Source organism: Cebus imitator, unplaced genomic scaffold, assembly GCF_001604975.1.
Source record: "Cebus imitator isolate Cc_AM_T3 unplaced genomic scaffold, Cebus_imitator-1.0 Scaffold260, whole genome shotgun sequence".
Classification (NCBI taxonomy): Eukaryota; Metazoa; Chordata; class Mammalia; order Primates; family Cebidae; genus Cebus; species Cebus imitator.
The window spans coordinates 287,393-314,170 of NW_016107575.1; the positions used below are offsets into that span (position 1 = coordinate 287,393).

Below are 26,778 nucleotides of genomic sequence, written 5' to 3' on the forward strand. Positions count from 1 at the left end.
TTGCTCTGTAGCCCAGGCTGGAGTGCAGTGACACAATCTTGGCTCACTACAACCCCCACCTCCTGGTTTCAAGCAGTTCTTCTGCCTCAGCGTCTCAAGTGGCTGGGATTACAGGTGCGCACCACCACGCCTGGCTAATCTTTTGTTGTTGTATTTTTTTTTGAGATGGAGTCTTACTCTTTCGCCAGGCTGGAGTGCAGTGGCATGATCTCAGCTCACTGCAACCTCCGTCTCCCGGATTCAAGTGATTCCCCTGCCTCAGCCTCCTGAGTAGCTGGGACTACAGGTGTGCACCACCACACCCGGATAATTTTTTGTATTTTTTAGTAGAGATGGGGTTTCACTACGGCCAGGATAGTCTCGACATCCTGACCTTATGATCTGTCCGTCTCGGCCTGCCAAAGTGCTAGAATTACAGATGTGAGCCACTGCGCCCGGCCTTGCTGTATTTTTAATAGAGACAAGGTTTCACCATATTGGCCAGGCTAGTCTTGAACTCCTGACCTCAGGTCAGGTGATCCACCCGCCTTGGCCTCCCAAAGTTCCAGGATTACAGGCGTAAGCCACCACACCCAGCCTCCTAGAACCTTGATGTCACTAGAATTCAAATGTTTGCCAACCCTCCTTCTTTATATCTTACTGAAAATTTCCAAATATTTGACATAAAAACCATCGAGACCTATAGCTTATTTTTATTTAAACCAAGGCTAATTAATTTGGGTTTATAATTTTATTCCATGGGTGCCAACAGAATCGCTTAATTGATCTCATCCTTGGCTTGAGCGTAAGAAGAATCTTTGCCAAGCTTAACATCATAGGCGTTTTCACACATGGGAGTTTCTGCAGAACTCTGTTCCGCAGAGATGCTACATGGGCCACCACAGGAGAGAGGACAGCAACAAGGAGGGGACCAGGAGAAGGCTCTGAGTCGGGATCCTATTCCACCAGGCAGCCCTGCTCTACTCTAGTTGGCTTGTTTAGGGTCTTGGAAAGATGGTGTGATAAAGCGTATCTGCTGCTAAGAGAGTTTGGAAACCACCATGCTGCTGAATTCACGGTAGGGCTGTCGATGGCTGAGGACCTCACCACAGCACACAGGGTCCCTGCTATGTGGCCCACTCTAGGAGCTGTTTTTCCCAGGCCTCATTAACATAAAAAAGCCGTGCCTTTCCCAAGCATTTTGTTTGCTTTGGCAGTTAGGCAGCTCAGAGCCAAACAGATAGCCCACTGATGTGTAACTATTAGTTCAGTGCAAAAGTAATCACTGTTTTTGCCATTAAAAGTAATTACCACAGGACAGAAAGTAATTTTGCACTAACCTAAATATGTAGAACCTTATGCTGCCATTTCTTTGTCCCTGCATTATCCTCTCTTTTCTTTCTTTCCTTTTATTTTTTTGAGACAGAATCTTGCTCTGTCTCCCAGGCTGGAGGGCAATGCCATGATCTCAGCTCCCTGCAACCTCTGCCTCCAGGTTCAAGTGATTCTCCTGCCTCAGCCTCCCAAGTAGCTGGGATTACAGGCGCCCGCCACCTAGCTTGGCTAATTTTTTGTATTTTTAGGAAAAATGGGGTTTCACCATGTTGGCCAGGCTGGTCTTGAACTCCTGACTTCAGGTGATCCACCCCCCTGGCCCCTTCATTATCTTTGGCTTCATTTGAATCTCTTGCTTTCATTTTCTGTTTCTCATCACTCTGATTTCATTACCTACTTTAAGGTCTGCTTCTCTCACTCTTTAATCCTGTGAGTTGAAGGGAGGAAGGGACACAGACAGAGGGACAGAAGCTCTGCTTATCTAAACTTGCATCCCTATTTCTATGCTCCCACTATGAGTCAGCCTAGAATCTTCTAGTTCCAGTCTTTTAAGTCCATCTAAATCCAGACTCTGATTGGATACTAGTGACTATCTGTACCAGATGTGGTTTCATTGCTTGAGTGAATTAACACATCCCCTGGTATAATTAACCATGCCATCATCCGTATGGTCATTTAAGTTCTCACTCTCACCCTCTTTTCCAGCTCAAAGCAGTAGTCTCTCTACATTTATGTGTTTATACATAGAAAGCTATGTCAAAGTTCCACCATCTCCTCTGATGGTGAGAAATGGCGGATGTACAGCTGACATGTCTCAAGGAGTTCCTTAAAAATAATTAATCTATGGCAGGGCACAGTGGCTCAGGCCTCTAATCCCAACACTTTGGGAGGCCGAGGTGGGGAGATCACCTGAGGTAAGGAGTTCAAGACCAGCCTGTCCAACATGGTGAAACCCCACATCTACTAGAAATACAAAAATTAGATGGGCGTGGTGGTGCATGCCTGTAATCCCAGCTACTCAAGAGACTGAGGCAGGAGAATTGCTTGAACCCAGGAGGTGGAGGATGCAGTGAGCCAAGATCACACCATTGCACTCCAGCCTGGGTGACAAAAGCAAAACTCCATCTCAAAAAATAATAATAAAAGTGAATATATGCTTTAATGTATAATTATAATTGGAGTGCATGCTTGCTGAAAAAAAACTGAATATGGCTGTGTACAAGGTAAAAAAAATACCACTTCCTGTAACCACTTCATGGGTAAACACGTAGCCTTCAAACATTTTATTAATGGTGTTCTTTTTTATTTTATTTATTTATTTTGGCAACAGTCTCGCTCTATTTCCCAGGCTGAAGTACAGAGGTGCAATCTCAGCTCACTACAACCTCCACCTCCCACGTTCAAGAGATTCTCCTGCCTCAGCCTCCCGAGTAGCTGGGATTACAGACAGGTGCCACCATGCCCAGCTAATTTTTGTATTTTTAGTAAAGATGGAGTTTCGCCACGTTGGCCAGGCTAGTCTCAAACTCCTGACCTCAGGTGATCCGCCCACCTCAGCCTCCCAAAGTGCTGGGATTACAGGCGTGAGCCACCACACCCAGCCAATAGTGTTGTTTTTAAGTTGGCAACTTTAAACAAGGGGCTCCCCCACAAGGAGGAACAGTGCTCACCTCTTCTCCATACTGAATCCATGTGCCAGATTCATTCTTCCAATACCAGATCCATTTGGTGGTGAAAACAGGGTTGCCTGACTTCGTGACAGAAGAAGGAGTGGAAAGGCGTTGGATGGGATGGGAACCACAAGTCATTTTCCGAAAATTGATTGTATAACTTCCCACAGAAAAGCTGAGAGAGAAAAGTATTAAGTTAACATAATGTTTCACTGACCTCTGTTTTCTACAATCTCGGCTTCCCTAATGAGACTGCAGAATTAAACTTTTAGAGCTAAAATAGATCTTCAGGTTGTCTTTCTGTAGCTCCAGGTCCTACACATAAAAGAAAAATGGAAACGCAGAGAGGAAAGTGACTTGTCTGCACCACATATTTAAGGGCATCACAAAGTATATTCTTGCCTCAGAAAATATCCCGAAATAAACCCGTGCCCACAAAACTCCTGATTGGCTCGATGTTAGAAAGTTAAGTTAGAAACTCACATTTTATTAATTTCTTAAATTATTTATATTATTTAAATCGTTATCAAAATGTGGAGACCCTTGCAGAAAATTGGCAAGGTTAAAGTTATTTTCATCATAACTTTAAACATTATTTCCTTCTTTCACTTTCATTCCCTCATGAATACATGAAGAAATTTTCCAGAGGCTATGCAATGTATGATTTCACAGCAGATTGAATACAGAAGCAGATATGAGAATCTAGTTATCTTCTATTATGCCAGACATTAAAGAAATTTGCAAAAATATAAAACCCTTCTCAATAAATTGTTTTGGAAAACAGTTATTTTATAATTATCCATATAAATATTACATATACAAATATAAACAAATACAGTTATATACCTGGGTATGTATATTAAATGAATATACATGAATATGTATATAGCATAAATATATAAAATATGTTCATTATGTTAATATACAGCAAGCTTATTATTCTTATTATTTCTTTTTTTTGAGCCAGAGTTTTGCTCCTGTTGCCCACGCTAGTGCAATCTTGGCTCACCGCGACCTCCTCCTCCGGTGTTCAAGTGATTCCCCTGCCTCAGCCTCCTGAATAGCTAGAATTACAGGCATGCAACACCACAGCTGGCTAATTTTGTATTTTTAGTAGAGACGGGGTTTCTCCATGTTAGTCAAGCTGATCTCAAACTCCCGACCTGCAGTGATCTGCCTGCCTCGACCGCCCAAAGTTCTGGGATTGCAGCTGTGAGCCACTGTGCTCAGCCTCTTATTTTTAAGTGAATCAAATATATAATTGTTCTCAGTTTTAATTTTTAATATGGTAAATATTGATAGCTATATTCCACATAACCAGAAATTCTTTGGGATCCTCAACACATTTTTTTTTTTTTTTTGAGACTGAGACCCAGGCCAGAGTGCAGTGGCATGATCTCAACTCACTGCAACCTCCACCTCCCAGGTTCAAGCAATTCCCTGCCTCAGTCTCCTGAGCTGAGATTATAGGCGCACGCCACCATGCCCAGCTAATTTTTGTATTTTTAGTAGAGACGGGGTTTCATCATCTTGGCCAGGCTGGTCTTGAACCCCTGACCTCGTGATCCACCTGCCTTGGCCTCCCAAAGTACTGGGATTACAAGCGTGAGCCAAGGCGCCTGGCCAGGGATCCTCAATACATTTTAAGTGTTAAGGAGTACTCTGACCAAAAAGTTTGAGAATTTCTGCTCTTAGAAAGACCTCTTAGATCAGTGGTTCTCAATCAGGAATGATTTTGACCTCACAGGAAATTTGATAATATCTGAAGACATTCTGGGTTATCACAGCCATAGGGGCTGGTGGAGGGGTGGTGCTTCCTGGCACCTGTGCATAGAGGCTAGGAATAGTGCTAAACAGCCCTGACAGCAAATAACTATCTGGCCCAAAACGTCAGTAGTGCTGAGGTTGAGAAGACCAGCTCTAAACTTGCCTGAGGGAGGAAATACAGATCTAGCAACAAGAAAGTGGGTGATGTCACCCTCTAGTGGTAAAAATGCAGCAACACAGAATCTCCACCCCCAAATCACTAAATTCTCATATGATGAAAAGTAATGTAACTTTTCCCCCTAAAGAATTTCACTGTAAAACTAGGATATTTCTTATATCCCTGCACACCATAGATAAATATGGTCATATGGGTATCACCCACTTCAGCTCTTCCAGAAGGAGAAATGTTTTTACTTATTTATTTTTGAGACAGGCTCTCACTCTGTCACCCAGGCTGAAGTGTGGTGGCATAATCACGGCTCAATGCAGCCTCAACTTCTTAGGCTCCAGTGATCCTCTCACAACAGCCTCCCCAGTAGCTGGGACCACAGGCGTGTGCTACCATGCCTGCCTAGTTTTTGTATTGTTGGTAGAGACAGGGTTTCATCAGGTTGCCCAGGCTGATCTTGAACTCCTGAGCTCAAGTGATCCTCCTGCCTCAGCCTCCCAAAGTGCTAGGATTACCGGATGAGCCACCACACTCAGCCAGAAGCAGAAATGGAAGGTACCCTCTTAGATGCCTCCAGGCTGGAGAACATGGCAAACATAAGGAAGGTATTAAATGCTAAAGTATACAACAAAATTCGACACTAGAACTATATAAAATTACTCAAATCATGTTTTTAAATTAAGAAGGTAAGCCAAAGGCTCTTTTGTCCTAAATCACTTAGTACTTTTAATAGTTCTGTGATGAACTGATGAGAATACAAGCCGACCTCTGCATTGTTTTTCTGCTGGACACATTGACAACTATCAACTAAATAAATAACCATGTCATTGTTTATTTCATTTGAGTTAGAAAACATTCCCAGAATCTCTATTAGTCAGAATCCGTAGACCTCAAACTCACCCCGCTGTGATTTCCTTCATTAACTCGGCAGGCATTTGCCATTTTTATCTCAAGAGGTATCTCACACTCGAATGGGATTGCGATGGAAAAGTGTATTTTTCTTTTTCCCCTAAGCCTAGTACGAATGCTTCCCTTTGATAGTGTTGGGATCTTGAAAGCCAGAGTACAGCCACCAACTTACAGTTGGATTTGGGGGTCACAGTAGGCCTCCTCAATCTTCTCCATGAACTGGAAGTCCGTCCAGGTTCTTGAAATAAACATCTGCCACCGATAAGGCAGATGGAAGTGGACTTTGGTGCAGCTCCCTACAAAGACAAACAGGAGGTCTGAGGGACTGTTGAGTGGGGATTCTAACCAATTCAGCCAAGTTCACTGCCAGCTTTCCCCATCCATGCCTGCCCTGCCCCCTGCCAGACAGGTCCTATCTATACCTGCTGGCACGGCTGTGTGTTCCTTATCCAGGTTCCTTCATTACTGCGGAGATTCATCAGAAAGCAAAATTTCAGGCCGGGTATGGTGGCTCACGCCTGCAGTACCAGCACTTTGGGAGGCTGAGGCAAGCAGATCACTTGAGGCCAGGAGTTCAAGACCAGCCTAGCCAAGAATGGTGAAATCCTGTCTCTACTAAAAATAAAATAATTGGGCTTGGCACGATGGCTCACACCTTGTAATCCCAGCACTTTGGAAGGCCGAGGCGGGAGGATCACGAGGTCAAGAGATTGAGACCATCCTGGTCAACATAGTAAAACCCTGTCTCTACTAAAAATACAAAAAATTAGCTAGGTGTGGTGGCATGCGCCTACAGTCTCAGCTACTCAGGAGGCTGAGGCAGGAGAATTGCTTGAACCCAGGAGGCAGAGGTTGCAGTGAGCCAAGATCATGCCACTGTACTCCTGGGTGACGGAGCAAGACTCCGTCTCAAAAAAAAAAAAAAAAAAAAATTCCCCACTCCCCAAAAGTCACTCTACCCACATAGAAATTTGAGTTAATCAGAAATTTAGTTACTCTTTCTATACCCCTGCAAGTAGATTAAGCCAAAATGCTCTTCAGCAGAGGCAACCACCTGTATTTCCTTGAAGCCCTGGCCTACAATTCATCTCTTCCAGGAAGATTCTCCTAATGAATCTCACTCCATTCCTCTGACTTTTTTTTTTTTTTTGCATTCCTTTAGCCAGTACCAATACCCAGTTTGGGCTTAAGTTTTTTTGTTTTGTTTTGAGACAATCTTGCCCTGTCGCCAGGCTGGAGTGCAGTGGCACAATCTCGGCTCACTGTAACCTCTGCTTCCAAAGGTTCAAGCGATTCTCCTGCCTCAGCCTCCCAAGTAGCTAGAACTACAGCCGTGTGTCACCACATCTGGCTAACTTTTTTTTTTTTGTATTTTAGTAGAGACAGGGTTTCACCATGTTGGCCAGGATGGTCTCAATCTCCTGACCTCATGATCCACCCACCTCAGCCTCCCAAAGTGCTGGGATTATAGGCATGAGCCACCATGCTCGGCCTGAGCTTAAGTTTTTATGTTTTACTTACTTCATGCAGTTTTCTCATTGGTAGAGTCTCACTTACTCTGTTGCCTAGGCTGGAGTGCAGTGGCGTGATCTCAGCTCACTACAACATCCACCTCCTGTTCAAGCGATTCTCCTGCCTGAGCCTCCTGAATAGCTGGGATTACAAATGTGCACCACCACGCCCGGCTAATTTTTGTATTTTTAGTAGTGATGGGGTTTCACCATGAAGGCCAGGCTGGTCTTGAACTCCTGGCCTCAAGTGATCCACCTGCCTCAGCCTCCCATAGTGCTGGGATGACAGTCGTGAGCCACCGCACCTGGCATTTTATGGATGTTTTGATGCCTCACCTTAATTACAAACTCACTAAAGAAAAGGCGCACCATGGTTTAGCTTACAACCCCCTTGCATATTTGACACAGGGCTGGGCGTACAAAAGATAGCCACTGCAGGAATGCCGGCTAAAGAATGATTGATGTTATAAGCTACAGTACAGGAAGACAGAAAATACTTCTGTTTTTCTAAATTTACAGTACGTTATGTTTAAATTGTTTTTGAAATACTCAAAGATGTGTGATAACTTTAAAACAAACAAAAAAGACAGGTTCAGACACCCCAGGGACACCCATTGAGTGTCCCTACTTGAGACTTGGCTGATTCAAAAGTATATAATCACTCATTATAGTCCACACCTCACACTTGTTAGAATGGGTGCTACCAAAGACAGTGGCCAGGCACAGTGTCTCCTGCCTGTAATCCCAGCACTTTGGGAGGCTAAGGTGGGTGGATCACTTGAGGTCAGGAGTTCAAGACTAGCCTGGACAACATGGCAAAATCCCATCTCTACTAAAAATACAAAAATTAGTCAGGTGTGCTGGCATATGCCTGTAATCCCAGCTACTTGGGAGGCTAGGGCAGGAGAATCACTTGGATCCAGTGGGCAGAGATTGCAGTGAGCCGACACTGCACCACTACACTCCAGCCTGGATGACAGAGCTAGACTCCATCTCAAAACAAACAAAAAAGACAAACACACACAGAAAGAACAAAAATTGGTGAGCATGTGGAGAAATTTAAACCCTTGTACATTGCTGGTGAGAATGAAAAATGGTGGCCAGGCATGGTGGCTGTAATCCCAGCACTTTGGGAGGCTGAGGTGGGCGGATTGTAAGATCAAGAGATCGAGACCATCCTGGCCAACATGGTGAAACCCTGTCTCAACTAAAAATAGAAAAATTAGCTGGACGTGGTGGTATGTGTCTGTAGTCCCAGCTACTCGGGAGGCTGAGGCAGAAGAATTGCTTGAACGTGGGAGGCAGAGAGTGCAGTGAGCAGAGATCATGACACTGCATTCCAGCCTGGTGACAGACTGGAATGTCTCAAAAAGAAATAAAAAAGAAAAAGAAATACAGTATAGCCACTATGAAAAGTTCCTCCAAAAAAAAAAAAAATTAAACATAGAAGCACTATATGATCCCCAACTCCACTTCTGGGTATATATCCAAAAGAATTGAAAGAAGGGTTTTGAGAAGACATTTGCCTACCCATGTTCATGGAGGCATTATTTACAACGGCCAACAGGTAGAAGCTTCCAGAAAAATCCTTAGGTTACTCACCATTAAGAGGACAACTCTTATATAGATGGTCAAGACAAATTTCCTTTGAGCCATGATCATCCACCCTAGAAGATGCGGTACTTGTGACATCAGATAAAGAATCTGTAAAACAAAAGAGGATGTGTGTATACTGACCTTAACGTTTAAACCAAAAATCAATGCACTTGGTCTCACAATGGGAAAGAATATCTGAAATATCTGAACACGGGGGCCACGTTCAAGAAAATTCCTATGATTTATGTGTTGCTCATGAGCGTCTAGACAGCTTCTCCATAAAACAAAAATGTGGACAACAGAGTCCTGTGAGAGCTATGTTTGTTTCTTAAATCATAGTTGAAATATTCCTATTGTCAATAAATGTGGCAGCTTATTCCCTGTGGTTCTACTGGTTGGTCCTTTCCTGTCTTCACTAGAGAGTCTCCTGACCGGAACACCCCTTAACCAAAACCCTCTGACTTTATGCCCTTTAAGAATTGTCAGTGGCCAGGCGCAGTGGCTCATGCCTGTAATCCCAGCACTTTAGGAGGCCGAGGTAGGCAGATCACCTGAGGTCGGGGGTTCAAGACCAGCCTGATCAACATGGAGAAACCCCATCTCTACTAAAAATATAAAATTAGCCAGGCATGTTGGCAGGTGCCTGCAGTCCTAGCTACTCAGGAGGCTGAGGCAGGAGAATCGCTTGAACCCGGGAGGCGAAGGTTGCAGTGAGCCAAGATCGCGCCATTGCACTCCAGCCTGGGCAACAAGAGTGAAGCTCCATCTCAAAAAGAAAAAAAAAAAAGAGCTGCTGGGGAGCATTCAAGAAAAAACCACCAGCCACAGCCACTCTGCTGCAGACTCAGGACACAGGGGCCCCTTTGTCCTTCAGTGACTTACACTGAGCAGAGCCTGTCATCCTCCTTGTGAGCTCACTGGCAGAGGAAACAGGAGCCTGTGTGCAGTTCTGCCCCTGGGCCCCCCAGACTGCAGCTCTGTTGCTTGAGGAAAGTGCAGCAGGTGACTGAGGCAGAGTGCTGACCTGTGCAGGGACAGCAGTTTCCCCAGGTATGGCAGGGCCCAGGCTTCTCAGACTCTGACTTCCAAATGTAACATATCTTTTTCCCCCATGACTGCCATTGTTAAGCCAAAACCAGTGGCACCCGTTTTTCCTACATCAGTAGTTTTATCTGCAACTTTACTAGAGCCATTCAGTGCATCGTGGACAAAGGTACTAGCCCAAAGTGTCTTCCCTCTGTATTTACCGTTAACAGGTGCCACTCTTGGGTCAGCGCCATCTGTGATTCTGCCAGTGGCCTGGAGATGTCGGGAAGCAGGTCCAGCGTCCTGATTCCTAGGGGATGATATGTCTCTCTGACCGCTGTTTGTGCTTTTGCAATTTAAGGATCTTGTGGAAGTTATATCTGTGGCCACTCCATCGGCGTTATTATTAAAAAGAGGGCCAGCCTGCATGTCCTGAGTTCCACTTTTGCCATGGATGTTCCTGTAGTCTGAGGAAAGCAAGCCTGCGCCCTTTCTGGTGGTCACAGCTTCAGGTGTTTGCAGACAGCCCAGAGAAGAGCGGGTGGCAGGTAGCGTGGGAGAAAACACAGACTCTCTCCCGGTGCCCTTGTCATTCGTCCAGGATGTGGGGCCCTTCCAGCTGGGGGCTGGTGTTGAATCAGAAGCATGGTAAGTGTCGCCTGGATTCCCATACAAGATGCCATGTAGACTGCCGTTCTCTGAAAACCCCCGGCTCGCCCCAGCCTGACTTGTTCCTCCAAGATCGGTATCCTTGGACGAGCCAGAGGGAAGCCGAGTGTGAACCTGACTCCCCAGATACCCGAACTTGTAGGTGAGATCGTCTACGGGCACATCCCCCAGGGAAGCCCTGTGGCCGATCTGATCGGGACTAGGCGTGCAGGTCCTCTGAGCAGATGCTGAAGCGGACGCAAGAAATTCTTGGCTGCCCTGAAGGAACCGATCTCTACTTTTGCTTCTAGCCCTATATGCCATGTTTCCACGATGTGTAGGAGCTAGGAGAAAAAAGCCAAAATGAAACAAAATAATGAACATTGGAGTTAATGTGACTGTGTTCCTACCACCCTTCCCTCTCTTTGCTTTTCCAGCTTTGCAATTAAAGTGTGATCAAATTACTTGACCTAATCTGATGCGTAAAAATCTTGAAGATGGGTGGTTTGACAACGACAGGATTTTTTTTTAAAAGATGGAGTATCAGTCTGTTGCCCAGGCTGGAATGCAGTCGCCTGACCACAGTTCACTGCAACCTCGAACTCCTGGGCTCCAGTGATCTTCCCACCTCAGCCTCCTAAGCAGCTGGGATTACAGATGCTCACCAACTGTGTCAGCTGATGAATCTTGGCTGGGCACGGTGCCTCACACCGGTAATGCCAGCACTTTAGGAGACTGAGGCAGGCAGATCACGAGGTCAAGAGATCGAGACCATCCTGGTCAACATGGTGAAACCCCGTCTCTACTAAAAATACAAAAAATTAGCCAGGTGTGGTGGCGCATGCCTGTAGTCCCAGCTACTAGAGAGGCTGAGGCAGGAGAATTGCTTGAAACCGGAAAACAGAAGTTACAGTGAGCCAGGATCGTACCACTGCACTCCCACCTGGTGATAAAGCGAGACTCCGTCTCAAAGAAAAAAAGAAAAATATCTTGACATTCTGCCTGCACGGCAGAGCACACCATTCCATGGCCTAGGATGATAGTGAGACCCTGGCTCTCTTCTGCGACTCAAAGTAGCTCCCAAACCCCAAAGCTTTTAGGTGGGGCCGTCCACTATCTCCTGGTCCTGAGTCAACATTCACCACTATGGTGAATGGAGAGATAGGCTGGGGTGAATCAGAGATTTTCCAGAAAGCATTCGATTTTGCCCGTATTGTGATATGGGTGTACCTGACGGTTGACAAGATTCACAATGCTTCAAACAAACCAACGGAAAACGGAACCACAGTCTAAAAGCCTAACTTTGTTTCAGTTAGAAATTTTCCCAGTTTTCTTCATCCCATCCTACAAGGCCCAAAGCATATAAGAAGTCAACATCAACAAAGCAGTATAGCCTGGAGGGAACCGGCCTTTCTCTAGAAACCTGATGAGTCACATCCTCCTGGAAGCAGGGAGGAAGGAAGGAGTGAGGGTGTGTGGGCTGTGTGTATGGCGTGCATGCATGTGATGTTCATCTGGGGGGGGTGTGTGTGTGTGTGTGTGCTGAGGTACATGTGGAAGATGTATATGTCTGTGTTTGAGGCACATGTGCACATGTGTGTGAATGTGAAGTATACATGTGTGCTCGTGTGTGTGTGTGTGTGGCGTGCATGCATGTGATGTTCATTTGGGGTGTGTGTGTGTGTGTGTGTGTGTGTGGGTGTGTGTGCTGGGGGTACTTGTAGAAGATGTGTATGTCCGTGTTTGAAGCACATGTGCACATGTGGTGTGTGAATGTGAAGTATACATGTGTGCTCGTGTGTGTGTGTGGCGTGCATGCATGTGACGTTTATTTGGGGGGGTGTGTGTGTGTGTGTGCGTGCGCGCTGGTGTGGTAACCTGCTTTTTGCCAGCTAAAACTAACTCTCTCAGGCTAAAAGCTGTTCAGGCTTTATGTTAGCTCCTTGAGCCAGACAGACTCCATCTTAGCTTCTTCATTTTAGTTATTTTCCCACCATTAAGTATGTAACTGTAGTATGCAGCTGGGGCAGGCTGACACTGGGCACCTCCAGGAATGCATTTGTTGATAAGAGGCGGAGTTAAGGGGTAGCAGCAGAGCCTGGGAATGCAGGTGCTGTCGAGCGCCCAGAGCCCCCATTATCTGTAAGTTCTATGTCTTTCATGACAAGCTTACCCCTCACACCTGGCACTGTTTTATTTCTCATGTACTAGTTTATCTTTTAACTTTTTTGCTTACTCTGCTTTTGTAAAAAATTTGCTTCAGCTAAGTTCCCCCTCCCTTTTAAAACTAGGATATAAAAAACCACCCAACTTTTTCTTAGGGGCCGAGAGAATTTTGGGCGTTAGCCACCTCTTGGTCGCCGGCTTAATAAAGGACTCATAATTCAATCTCAGAGTGTGGCACAATCCTTGACTTGCTCGGGTACACCAGTGTGAGTTGTGTTTTTGTGTGTAGGGAAGGGATAAGAAGAGACATTTTTTCTCTTCCAAACCCAGGGGGCAGCAGTAATGTAATAAAAGCAAATAGCCTCCTCCTATCAAGAAAGGGCTTAACTCAGGAGAGGAACTAGAAGTGAAAATATATGCAGATCTTCCTCACTCACAATAAGTTTACATCAAGAAACTACACCAAAACCCACCTGTCAAGACACTCCCCTGTTCAGAGACCAGTTGGGAGAAAAAGCATTAGACACGGGATCAGAACATGCGCTCTGCTACTTTCTAGTGGTGTGAGGCCTTGAAAATGTGACCTTTTATTTCTTCCTTACATTATCCTTCATTCTTATGATCTGAGGCTGCTTGCAATAAAAGTTGCTTAAAATTTCTGAGCCTCAGTTTCTTTATCCCCTTAGGTAAGGCTAATAAATGATATATCTGCCTTTCTTTGTGGTTCCACCTTAAGGAATGATGACAAGATATTTATCTGGGGTGAAAGTCCCTTGTTAATGATAAACCACTTCCCAAATATAAGGAGGTATAATTGTTCAATACTTTGCACAGAATCTTAGAACACTGTATTCTACCTGCTTCATAAAATTCACCTTCTCTACATCCACTTTCATAACGACATTAAAAATAAATGCTATTATATAATATGAAAATGCTTTAGAAATAGCAGCACTTGGCCAGGCGCAGTGGCTCACACCTGTAATCTCAGCATTTTGGGAGGCTGAGGTGGATGGACTTGAGGTCAGGTGTTCAAGACCAGCCTGGCCAACATGGTGAAACCCTGTCTCTACTAAAAATACGAAAATTAGCCAGGCATGGTGGTATGCACTCTGTAATCCCAGCTACTTGGGAGACTCAGGCAGGAGAATCACTTGAACCTGGGAGGCAGCCATTGCAGTGAGCCAAAATCGCACCACTCAACTCGAGTCTGGATGACAGAGTGACACTATCTCAAAAAGTAATAGCAGCACCTCATACACCTTAGGAAAATCAGAAAACACAAAATGATAAAGAGGATATGAGAAATTTGAATCTGTGGGCACTGCTGGCAGAAATGAAAAATGGCACAGCTTCTAGAAAAAACAGTATGATCGTTCCTCAAAAAATTAAACTTAGAATTACCATATGATTCAGCAATTCTACTTCTGATTATATACCCCAAAAAAATGAAAACAGTCTCTCAAAGTGGTGTCTGTACACCATGTTTATAGAAGCATTATTCAAACTGGAAGTGACCCAAATGTCCATCGACAGATGAATGGATAAATAAAATATGATATATACATACAATGAAATATTATTCATTCTGACATATGCTATAACATGGATAAACCCTGAGGACATCATGCTAAGTGAAATAAGCCAGTCAGAAAAGGATAAATAGCATACAATTCCACTTATATGAGTTTCCTAGGGTTGTCAAATTCATACAAACAGAAAGCAGAATGTTAGTTGCCAGGGGCTGTGGAAAGCAGAGAATGGGAGTTATTGTGTTTTTTTAGAAATTTATAATTTTTTTTTAATGGCACTGAGGACCATAAATTAAACTGTACATAGTTTTGCATCAGTAATAAATTTTTGGTATTAATTGTCTTGTGATTATGTAAGAGAATGTCTTTGTTTTGAGGAGATACATGCTGATATATTCAGGTGTAAAATGTCATGATGTTTGCATATATCAAATGCTTTAACCACCAAAATGTTCCATGTGTGTAAGTAGCTGTGTGTATATGTAGAGAAAGAAAGAGCTAAAGCAATTGGGACAAAATGTTAACAGCTGGTAAATCTAAACAATTTTATGTTTGTTTCTTTTCCTTAAAAAAAAGCTTTATTAATTAGCCTTTAGAAAAATGATATATATTTTTGCTGTTGTTGTTGTTGTTGTTGTTGTTGAGATGGAGTCTTGCTGTGTCACCCTGGCTGAGTGCAGTGGCACGATCTCAGCTCACTGCAACCTCCCCCTCCTGGGCTTAAGCGATTCTCCTGCCTCAGTCTTCCAAGTAGCTGGGATTACAGGTGCCCACCACCACACCCAGCTAATTTTTGTATTTTTAGTAGAGACAGGGGTTTCACCATGTTGGCCAGGCTGGTCTCGAACTCCTGACCTTGTGATCTGCCCACCTCGGTCTCCCAAAGTTCTGGGATTACAGGCGTAAGCCACTGCGCCCAGCCGATATATATGCTTTTTAAACATGGCGGGGGGCAGGGGGCAATAGTGCTAAGCATAAAAATTGAATTGCAAACATTGCATGTATACTATGATAATAATTATGTAAAATGATGTATGCATATGCATGAAGTTTGGAAGGGAACATGAAGAGTTTTATGTGGTAAGGTAGTGTGATTATGGCAAAGTTTTTCTTTCCTTGTGATTTCTGCTGATTTGAAAGTTCACACAATTGGCCGGATGCAGTGGCTCACACCTGTAATCCCAGAACTTTGAAAGGCTGAGGCAGATGGATCACCTTAGCTCAGGAGTTCAAGGCCAGCCTGACAAACGCGGTAAAATCCCATCTCTAATTTATATAAAAATTAGCTGGGTGTGATGGTTCAAACCTGTAATCCCAGGTACTCGGGAGGCTGAGGCAGAATTGCTTGAACCCGGGAGGCAGAGGTTGCAGTGAGCTGAGATCGCATCGCTGCACTCCAGCCTAGGTGACGGAGCGAGACTTCGTCAAAAAAAAAAAAAAAACATTCGCACAATTGAAAAACAAATGGCCTTTACCTCTGGGCCCCATGGTGTTTTTCTGCATGTGCTTGCTGTTGCAGATGTCCTGGATGTTCTGGACCACGTCGGGGCTCAGCCCATGCTCCCTCATGATGGCCAGCACCTTTCTGTCCATCAGGTTATGGGACCGGAGACAGTTGGGAAAACGACAGTTCCCTCGCGTGAAGTGGTCACAGATGTGGAGTCTTGCACACGGTGGCTGCTGGCTACAAATCTGCTGTCGACCCTCTCCCTTATAGCTTTTGCATATCTACAGAAGGGAGAAACAATACCCAGAGTGAAAACACCTTCTTATATCTGCCGAACATTCGTGAAGGCAAGCTCACATGCATTAAAAACCTCTGAAGCAAGCAGGGATATACCAAAGGGGGAAAAACACATGCATATTCCGCAATCTTTGATGAGTCACATTCAATTGATGATTTACTTGGGGAAGAAGAGGCTTACAGACTAACTAAAAGACACTGATGAATTTAATAACCCTTAGAAGAATCAATGTAAGCTGGTTAGCTACAAACAGGACACAAAGTGAGCCCTATATCATGAAGGAACCCAGCACAGGAAGGGTCATCTTTGGTTATCAACTCACTTTGCAATGCAAAGGACACATGGGTCTTACCTGTAACTGTTTGGAAATCCAGAATTTAGTCTCTGCTGGGCAGAATGAAATTTATCAAAAGGTCGCCTAAAGAAGATAAGTTTTATATTTCCATCTAAATAGACACAGGTAGGCCGGGCGCGGTGGCTCAAGCCTGTAATCCCAGCACTTTGGGAGGCCGAGGCGGGTGGATCACGAGGTCAAGAGATCGAGACCATCCTGGTCAGCACAGTGAAACCCCGTCTCTACTAAAAATGCAAAAAATTAGCTGGGCATGGTGGTGCATGCCTGTAATCCCAGCTACTCAGGAGGCTGAGGCAGGAGAATTGCCTGAACCCAGGAGGCGGAGGTTGCAGTGAGCCGAGATCGCGCCATTGCACTCCAGCCTGGGTAACAAGAGCGAAACTCCGTCCCCCAAAAAAAAAAATAAATAAATAAATAAATAAATAAATAGACACAGGTACATGACTAGCTCTGAAGAGACATAGTTCCTACTGGAAAGAGGGCAGAAAGAATACTGCAGCTGGGGCCAGGCCATATGATACAGAACTGGAGGATGTTGGTTTTAAAATCTGAGGTCCTAGAAGCAGCTTTGTGACCTCAAGGGATCCCTTTCCTACTCCCAGCCTCCATTTCCTTTGCTGTAACAGGAGGAAAAGATTTGTTCTGTCTACATGAACCAAGTTGTTAAGTAGACTAACAAAATTCATAAATGTGTTATGCAAAATATAAAGTGTGATGCAAGTGTTGGACCATGAAATGAGGAAATCAATATAATGAGTAAGAAACCTGAATTTCAGACATTTTAATGATTAAAACATTTGTAAGTTGTTTCACTAGATTCTGAGTAAACCAGATCAGTATGATTCACTGTGATCTGTCTAGAGGACAAAGCCATGATTCAAACCCCACTAGCAATGATTTAGCCACATGGATAACCACTAAAATCTGATTCAAACAGATATACGTGCTGGACACGGTGGATCATGCCTGTAACCCCAGCACTATGGGAGGCCAAGGCAGGCAGATCATGGGGTCAGGAGATCGAGACCATCCTGGCCAACATGGTGAAACCCCATCTCTGCTAAAATAAAAAAAGTTAGTCGGGCGTAGGGGTACATGCCTATAATCCCAGCTACTTGGGAGGCTGAGACAGGGGAATTGCTTTAACCTGGGAGGTGGAGGTTGCAGTGAGCCAAGATCACACCACTGCACTCCAGCCTGGCAACAGAGCAAGACTCCCATCTCAAAAAAAAGAAAATAAAACAAATAGATATATGCAACTGTTATCAAGTCTATTATCCAGATTCCAGACTCAAGACCAGCAATTCTCAAAGTGTGGTCCCCGGACCAGCACCATCAGCAGCACCGTAAACTTGTTAGAAATGCAGATCTTCAGGCACTTGCCTGTATCCAGAGTCATAACCATCAGAGGTGGAGCCCAGCAGTCTGTGTTTAACAGAACTTCTGGGTGATTCTGATGTATGCTAAAGTTTGAGCTATAGCAAAAAAGCACCATTAGCAACTTCACAAATGATGTTTTGGTAACATTCCTACTCCCACGCTGATATTAAGCAAGAATGCTCCTGCCTTCATTAGGCCAGAACAAATGAAAGCATTTCTTTCTTTAATAAGCACATTTCAATTGTACAAGTTTGTATACCAGGCAGTCAGGTTTGCCTGATCTTTTTATGTTCTCACAGGTCACAGCAAAATAAAAAAGTGTGAATATGTAAAGTCCTTTAGGGAAGGAAGTGTGGTTTCCCACCATTTACCTCCAGTATTTTAACATAGTGCCTAACACTTGCAGGCGCTCTTAAATATTAGTTGAACGAATGCAAAACAACGAATGAAGTGACTGGAAAATTCCGCTTTAGTCCCCATCTCACACCCCCCAAACCACAGAGCTGTTTCTCTACACTCCCTCTTGCACTTAACTCAACCCCTCTCTTCCTCCTCATCCCTCTGATAAAATCCAAATTGGCCAGGCATGGTGGCTCACGCCTGTAATCCCAGCACTTTGAGAGGCCAAGGCAGGAGGATCACCTGAGGTCAGGAGTTCGAGACCAGCCTAGCCAACATGGTGAAACCCTGTCTCTACTAAAAATACAAAAAATTATCCAGGTGTGGTGGCACATGCCTATAATCCAGCTACTTGGGAGGCTGAGGCAGGAGAATTGCTTGAACCCAGGAGGCGGAGGTTGCAGTGAGCCTAGATTACGCCTCTGCACTCTAGCTCGGGAGACAGAGTGAGACTCCATCACAAAAAAGAAAACAAAAAAATCCAAATCGCCCAAACAACAGCTGCAAATCTGCAGGGATAATTTCTCCCTCTTTAGAGAGCCATCCTGGACCAACTCTTCTTGAAATCAGCTGAACTCTGGCTGACTTCTGCTAAAGTCCTAAAAAATTCCATCCGACTCCCCCAAGTTAAAACACTCCTTTATAGCCTTCTCTTGCCCAGGATTCTCAAACAAAAACTTTTGCCAACAATACCAACTCATCCTAACTCCAGAAACCAGCTCCTCAGACCTGTAGTTCAAGAAATAATGCAGCCCCCAAGTCTGGGATCTTAACTCTGACAAGTGGAAAATGGCAATTAAATTATTAGCTAAAAATAAGCTTCAGGCTAGCACCTCCCCACCCCACCTCACCCTGTAATTGTGGGTACTGAATTCTAACAATGGAAAGGGAAACTTGGATGACGCTGACCTCTTCTCTGTACTGTTTGATAAAAGTATGATAGGAGCATTTTCCTAGAAGGACCCTCACAGCGCTGTGGTCAATGGCCTCTTCTGGTATCCCTCATGCAACAGCGCCTTCTCATAGGTTCCTATCTGCCAACCTCCTCCCTAGAGAAGGGAAATGATATGGTTTGGCTGCGTCCCCACCCAAATCTCATCTTGAATTGTTTTTCTCATAATCCCCACTTGTCATGGGAGGGACCTGGTGGGAGGTAATTGAATCATGGGAGCAGTTACCTCATGCTACTATTCTCTTGATAGTGAATGAGTTCTCCTGACAGCTGATGGTTTATAAAGGGCTTCCCCCTTCGCTTAGCACTCACTTCTCTCACTTGCTGCCATGTAAGATGTTTCTGTTTTGCCATCCATCATGATTGTAAGTTTCCTGAGGCCTCCCCAGCCATGCAGAACTGTGAGCCAACTAAACCTCTTTTCTTGATAAATTACCCTGTGTCAGGTATGTCTTCATACCAGCATGAAAAGGGACTAATACAGAAAGAGTCTGCTTATTCTCCAGGGACTCAACATAGATGTGTGGCCCGATGTTAAAAGTACCTGTTGCTTTTGAAGAACCGAAGCAGGGATCAGACATGATGAATAAACGGCCATTCTAAGCCTCCAGGTTAACACTACACTAAAAATAGGCCACAAAATGCTCTTCTCTCATGTGTCACTGCAAGACTTCATCTTGTCATTCTCTCAATGAAAGGAAAAGGATGGGATGTCTCTGATTGCTGGCAGGAGCTTTAATGGGGTTGACATTTTTCCCATGCTGTGTAAGGATTTTTCCCATGCTAGTAGGCATGGGGACTGGGCTAGCACCTAGGCCAAAGGTCATGGGTATCTGAAGACAAGACCTTTAAACCTTGGGCTCCTGGAAATGAGACAGAGAGACACGGAGAGAGAGAGGAAAACAAATCCAAGTATCTAGATAGAAGAATGCACGGGGCTGGGGAGGGAATGGGACATATTCCCTCCACCCAACACCCAACAAGTCTTTATAACGTGTCTTGCATTCATATCTCTCCTGAGCTCAGTGGCCAACTCAAAATCACTTCTCATATTATAGGTTTTTTAAGTTCTTAGGGAAACACACTGAGCTCAGAGTCAAAAAGTGTTTCAGCCTCCAGAAGTCCCCAACAGCTATCTCATTGTATACAAAAGTGTATCTGAGCTGGGTGCTGTAGCTCACTTTGAGAGGCTGAGGCAGGAGGATCACTTGAGCTCAGGAGTTCAAGACCACCCTGGGAAACATAGTGAGACCCTGTCCCTACTAAAAATAAAAAAAAAAAAAAAAAAAATAGCCAGCAATGGTGGTGCATGCCTTTAGTTCCAGATACTTGGGGGCCTTCGGCAGAAGGATAACTTGAGACCAGGAGATCAAGGCTGCAGTGAGCCCTGACTGTGCCACCGCACTCCAGCCAAGGTGACAGAGCAAGACCCTGTCTCAAGAAAAAAAAAAAAAGTGCATCTGATTTTCAACCTTGTTTACATTTTCCCCATCCTTTCTACTCACCCATCTGGGTCTTCCATTATGTTTTATGCCTCTCTTTAACTGTAAAGCTAACTTCTCTATTTATGGATTTTACCAGGCCAAATACCAGGCTTTAAACAGTATCCTCTGATCCTTAAGTCTATATTCCTGAATGGATGAAACTATTAATTATCTACCATTGTCTCCATCTTTCTTCTAGTATTAGAAGCTCCCAAGTTTTAGGTAGATACATGGTTACCCAGACAGAAACTACATTTCCCAGACTCCCTTTCAGCTAAGTACGACATGTAATAATCTCTAGCCAATGCAACTGAACAGATGTGCCATATACAATGTCCATGTCACATCTTTTAAGAAAAGAAACTGCTTGCCTTCCATTTACCTCCTTTCTACATTCCCACTGGCTAGAAAATGGTGACGAGTACAGATTCATTGATGGAAGCCACATTTTGAAGATAGGAGAGCTGACCTACTGGCCTGAGTCCCTTGATGACATCATTGAGTCTAGCTGCCTGACAACTCAGGCTACCCTCCTATCCATACCTAGGAAAAACCAAGAGTTGGCAACCTTTTCCATAAAGGATCACGTAGGAAATATTTCAGGCTTTGCAGGCCATTCTGTTTCTACTGCAACTACTCAGCTCATCCTTACAAGGTGAAGGCAGTCATAAACAAATAGGCATGGTTGTGTTCCAGTAAAACTTTGTTTAGAAAAATGGTCTGGGCACAGTGGCTCACACCTGTAATCCTGTAATCCCAACACTTTGGGAGGCTGAGGTGGGCAGATCACTTGAGGTTGGGAGTTTGAGACCAGCTTGGCCAATGTGGTGAAACCCCATCTGTACTAAAATGTAAAAATTAGCCAGGCATGGTAACGGGTACCTGTAATCCCTGCTACTTGGGAGGCTGAGGCAAGCAATCTCTTAAACCCAGGAGGTGGAGGTTGCAGTGAGTTGAGATTGCACCACTGCACTCCAGCCTGGGTGACAGAGAAAGACTCCATCTAAAAAAAACCAGGTGGCAGGCCAGATTTGGCGTCTGGGCTGTACCTTGCTGACCCCTGACCTAGATTATCAAGTGATAGTCAAATAAAATTACACTTTATTTGAATCACTGGATTTTGAGGGGGTCTCTGTTACAACAGCTTAGCCCATACCCTCATCTTCCCTGCCATCTTCCAAACCTCACTCCAAAGCCCATCTCCTCCAAGAAGCCACCTTGATTTAAAGCATCAAGTAGTCTGACTACTATCAGATCTTCAGCTCATAATTACTCACACAGGGTTCCCTTGCAGCCTGGTAGAAGAGGTATTCCAGACTCAAATTCTTACAAAACCTCAAATAGGAAATTTCTGGGATCTCTTACGTCACTCAGCAACGGTCTCAACTGCCACCTGCAGAGTCCTGGTGCTAATTTTGAATTTTCTCTGCTGTATCTGTATCACAGATGTCTCCAAAATATCTGTGATACAATACTGACAGTAATATTCTCCCTCCTTAAGCTGAAGAATCACAACTTACCTCAGGCATAAAAAAAGGATCACTTTGGACGAGGAGCACTTTTAATTCCTCTTGGTTAAGTCCAGAAAGTTCATGCATTTTCAGAACTCTGAAGTTATCGTCTGAGAGGACCTCATGAGAATATTTGCATAAATTCCTGAAAGAAAACACGACAATCGTCAATATTTCTACTCCACAGATGTAAAGAAACAGAAATCAGCCATAAAACTTTCAGTTAGCAAAGACCCATGCCCGTATCCTTTGATAACAGACACAGGCCGGTTCTGCTTAAAGAATACACTTTGGCCAGGCGCAGTGGCTCATGCCTGTAATCCCAGCACTTTGGGAGGCCGAGGCGGGTGGATCACAAGGTCAAGAGATCGAGACCATCCTGGTCAACATGGTGAAACCCCGTCTCTACCAAAAATACAAAAAATTAGCTGGGCATGGTGGTGCATGCCTGTAATCCCAGCTACTCAGGAGGCTGAGACAGAAGAATTGCCTGAACCCAGGAGGCGGAGGTTGCGGTGAGCCGAGATCGCGCCATTGCACTCCAGCCTGGGTAACAAGAGCGAAACTCCGTCTCAAAAAAAAAAAAAAAAAAAGAATACACTTTGGCTGGGCGCGGTGGCTCACGCCTGTAATCCCACCACTTCAGGAGTCCTAGGTGGGCGGATCACAAGATCAAGAGATGGAAACCAGCCTGGCCAACATGGTGAAAGCCCATCTCTACTAAAAATAAAAAATTAGCTGGGCATGGTGGCAAGCACCTGTAGTCCCAGCTACTCGGGAGGCTGAGTCAGGAGAATTGCTTGAACCCAGGAGGCAAAGGTGGCAGTGAGCCAAGATCACACCACTGCACTCCAGCCTGGTGGCAGAGCAAGACTCCATCTCAAAAAAAAAAAAAAAAAAAAAGAATACTTTTTTTTAACTTTATTATTATTTTTGAGACCAAGTGTTTCTCTTGTTGCCCAGGCTAGAGTACAATGGTGCTATCTTGGCTCACTGCAACCTCCACCTCCTGGGTTCAAGCAATTCTCCTGACTCAGCCTCCCGAGTAGCTGGGACTACAGGCACACGCCACAACGCCTGGCTAATTTTTTGTATTTTTAGTAGAGATGGGGTTTCACCATGTTGGCCAGGCTGGTCTTGAACTCTTTGACCTCAGGTGATCCACCCGCCACAGCCTCCCAAAGTGCTGGAATTACAGGTATGAGCCACTGCGCCTGGCCAAATACACTTTAGTAAAATTAATTCATGGAACAAATAGACGAGAATATGGTGTTATCTTCTTCAAATATATACATATATCTGAGTCTAAATTATTGCAATACTTCTTTAAACAGCATTTCCCCTAGTATACATTAAGTTATAATTTGTGTATCGCTCAGAAAGTTCAGAAGAGGAAAAGACTGGCAAAGAAACTAAATCTATTAAAAATGGTTACCTATCAAGAAACTTACAACAACTTATGAAGACACATCCAGGACTGCAGTAAAATCAACAGGACAAAAGAATTCCATTTTCCTAACATTTTCATTACACAACATTGCTCACTGCTGTATTTCTTTATGTCTGTATACCAAAGCACATACTTACTTGAGACTACAAAGGAATGCAACAAGCTCTTGATTGTATGTTTCAAACAACTCTACCGAAACAAAGATGTAAAATCCCCCTCACTTTGAGACATTAATGATTTAGCTAAACAATGTCCGATAGAACTTTCTATGATAATGGAATTGTCGTATAATATAAACTTTCCAATATGGAAGCCATATATGGAAGCATGACAGATCACTTGATTTAATCACATGAAAGTCTGAGAAGCACTGATTGAGATCGCTGAGGAACACTGGGAGCACTTTTGCTCTTATTAGACAAACATAATTTGCCTATTATCAATGTCCACATAACAAACTCATTCCACTTTTGTTTCTTTTTGTGGAGACAAGATCGCAGTCTCTCCCCCAGGTTGGAGAGCAGTGGTATGATCAGGTTCATTGCAGCTTTGACGATCTTCCCACCTCAGCCTCCCAAGCAGCTGGGGCTACAGTATGCACCACCACACCCAGCTAATTTTTAAATTTTTTTGTAGAGACAGGGTTTTGCCATGTTGCCCAGTCTGGTCTCAAACTCCTAGGTTCAAGTGATCCACCCACCTTGGCCTCCCAAAGTGCTGGGACTACAGGCGTGCCAAGCCTCATTCCACTTTTTTTTTTTTTGAGATGGAGTTTCGCTCTTGTTGCCCAGGCTGGAGTGCAATGGCGTGATCTCGGCTCACCGCAACCTCTGCCTCCAGGGTTCAGGCAATTCTCCTGCCTCAGCCTCCTGAGTAGCTGGGACTACAGGCATGCGCCACCATGCCCCGCTGATTTTTTTGTATTTTTAGTAGAGACGGGGTTTCACCATGTTGACCAGGATGGTCTCGATCTCTTGACCTCGTGATCCACCCGCCTTGGCCTCCCAAAGTGCTGGGATTACAGGTGTGAGCCACCGCGCCCGGCCCTCATTCCACTTTTTAATTTAAACATTCTACGTGTGACAGTGTCAAAGTCCTTAGGTTTATGGCCTTAGTAGTTACTAATATGACCACATATTAATATTTTCTAGTTTTTATCACAATTATCCAGTTGTTAGGTAGTTCGGTAATCCCCAGATTTTCACCAGTATAATGTGGCCACAATTATTTTCATACAAATAACCTTTCTTCTTTTACATTACTTTCCTGAGTGTTATTCCTTTGGGCATATTGCCTTAAAGAAGACTATAATTTTCTTAGTAGCTTGTGTTTCATTTTGATACACTGTTGTCCAGAAAACACAACAGCAATCTAGGAGTGTGTCTATTTCCCTCACATTACCATGGAATTTTGTCACTATGCTACTTCAATAGATAGGAAATACAAGTATTTCGTATGAAAGACTTTTTTTTTTTTTGAGATGGAGTTTTGCTCTTGTTGCCCAGACTGCAGTCCAATGGCGTGATCTCAGCTCACTGCAACCTCTGCCTCCCAGGTTCAAGCAATTCTCCTGCCTCAGTCTCCCAAGTAGCTAGAATTACAGGCATGCGCCAACATACCCGGCTAATTTTGTATTTTTAGTAGAGATGGGGTTTCACCATGTTGGTCAGCCTGGTCTTGAACTCCCGACTTCTAGTAATCCACCACCTTGGACTCCCAAAGTGCTGGGATTACAGGTGTGAGCCACCACACCTGGCCTGGAAGACTTATACTTTTATTAATTCACACTTTCATTATTAGCAAGACCAAAATATTCCCAAATGTTGGCTTCATGCTTGTGTTTCCTCCTATACTATTTGTTCATATCCTTTAACTGTTTAGCAGAGAAGTATTGACCTATAGATTTGTAATTCTTCTTTATATTTTTAATATTAATTTTTACCAGCTTTATTTCAAATAGTTTTGCATTTTTTCCTTTTTATCGTGAATTGTTACTGTTTCCAATTTGCCATTTATTATTTACCCTATTGCTTTATTTTATTTATTTATTTTTTCGAGACTGAGTCTCACTCCATCTCCCAGGGGATGTCACCTAGGGGAGTGTAGTGGCACCATCTCCTCTCACCGCAACCTCCACCTCCCAGGTTCAAGCGATTATTGTGTCTCAGCCTCCCTAATAGCTGGGATTACAGCTGCCCACCACCATGCCCAGCTAATTGTTATATTTTTGTAGAGAGGAGGTTTCACCATGTTGGCCAGGCTGATCTCAAACTCCTGACCTCAAGTGATCCACTCACCTCAGCCTCCCAAAGTGTTGAGATTACAGGCATGAGCCACAGCGCCTGGCCCTAGCCTACTGCTTTCATAGTTGCAAAATTAATTTACCCACCATAGTTGGCTAACTATTTTATATATACTAATTAGTTTAACTTTTAAAAGAGGTATTTTCAATATTAATTCTTTAAAACATCTGGAGATTATTATAATAAATGATATCAGAGGACATAAGTATTTTTATATCAACTTTTCTCAATTGCACCTATTAAATATGATTCCTTTCTTATTTTTTTGTTATCCTAGACTATTTTTTTAATTAACATTTTATCAAGTTTAGAACCACTGGGGCTGTGCACCATGGCTCATGTGTGTAATCCCAGCACTTTGAGAGGCCAAGGCAGGAAGATCACTTAAGGTCAGGAGTTGGAGACCAGCCAGACCAAAATAGTAAGAACCATGCCTCTACAAAAATTTTTAAAAATTAGCATGGCATGATGGTGCATACCCGTAGTCCTCGCGACTTGGGAGACTGAGGTGGGAGGGTCCCGTGAGACTGGAAGTTTGAGGCTGCAGTGAGCTTATGACTGTGCCACTGGAACTCCAGCCTGGGTGACAAAACAAAACTCAGTCTCTAAGAAATAAATAAATTTATTTATTTATTAAAAAATTAAAACATTAAAAAAGAACAATTGTGGCCGGGCGTGGTGGCTCAAGCCTGTAATCCCAGCACTGTGGGAGGCCGAGGCGGGTGGATCACGAGGTCAAGAGATCGAGACCATCTTGGTCAACATGGTGAAACCCCGTCTCTACTAAAAATATAAAAAAAAATCAGCTGGTCATGGTGGCGCGTGCCTGTAATCCCAGTGACTCAGGAGGCTGAGGCAGGAGAATTGCCTGAACCCAGGAGGCGGAGGTTG

The 26,778-nt window shown here is 44.1% G+C and overlaps 1 protein-coding gene across 1 annotated transcript in view; it reads right to left on the reverse strand.

Annotated features, from left to right (window-relative positions):
• Positions 1 to 26,778, reverse strand: part of ZC3HAV1 (zinc finger CCCH-type containing, antiviral 1) — a 75,477-nt gene that overhangs the window by 29,613 nt on the left and 19,086 nt on the right. Inside the window, exons 2-7 of the mRNA XM_017499723.2 lie at positions 22,144 to 22,279; positions 15,784 to 16,036; positions 10,184 to 10,954; positions 8,943 to 9,044; positions 6,002 to 6,125; positions 2,985 to 3,159 (exon numbers count right to left, since the gene is read on the reverse strand). Coding sequence (XP_017355212.1) covers positions 2,985 to 3,159; positions 6,002 to 6,125; positions 8,943 to 9,044; positions 10,184 to 10,954; positions 15,784 to 16,036; positions 22,144 to 22,279 — 1,561 coding nt within the window. The remainder of the gene's footprint in view (positions 1 to 2,984; positions 3,160 to 6,001; positions 6,126 to 8,942; positions 9,045 to 10,183; positions 10,955 to 15,783; positions 16,037 to 22,143; positions 22,280 to 26,778) is intronic.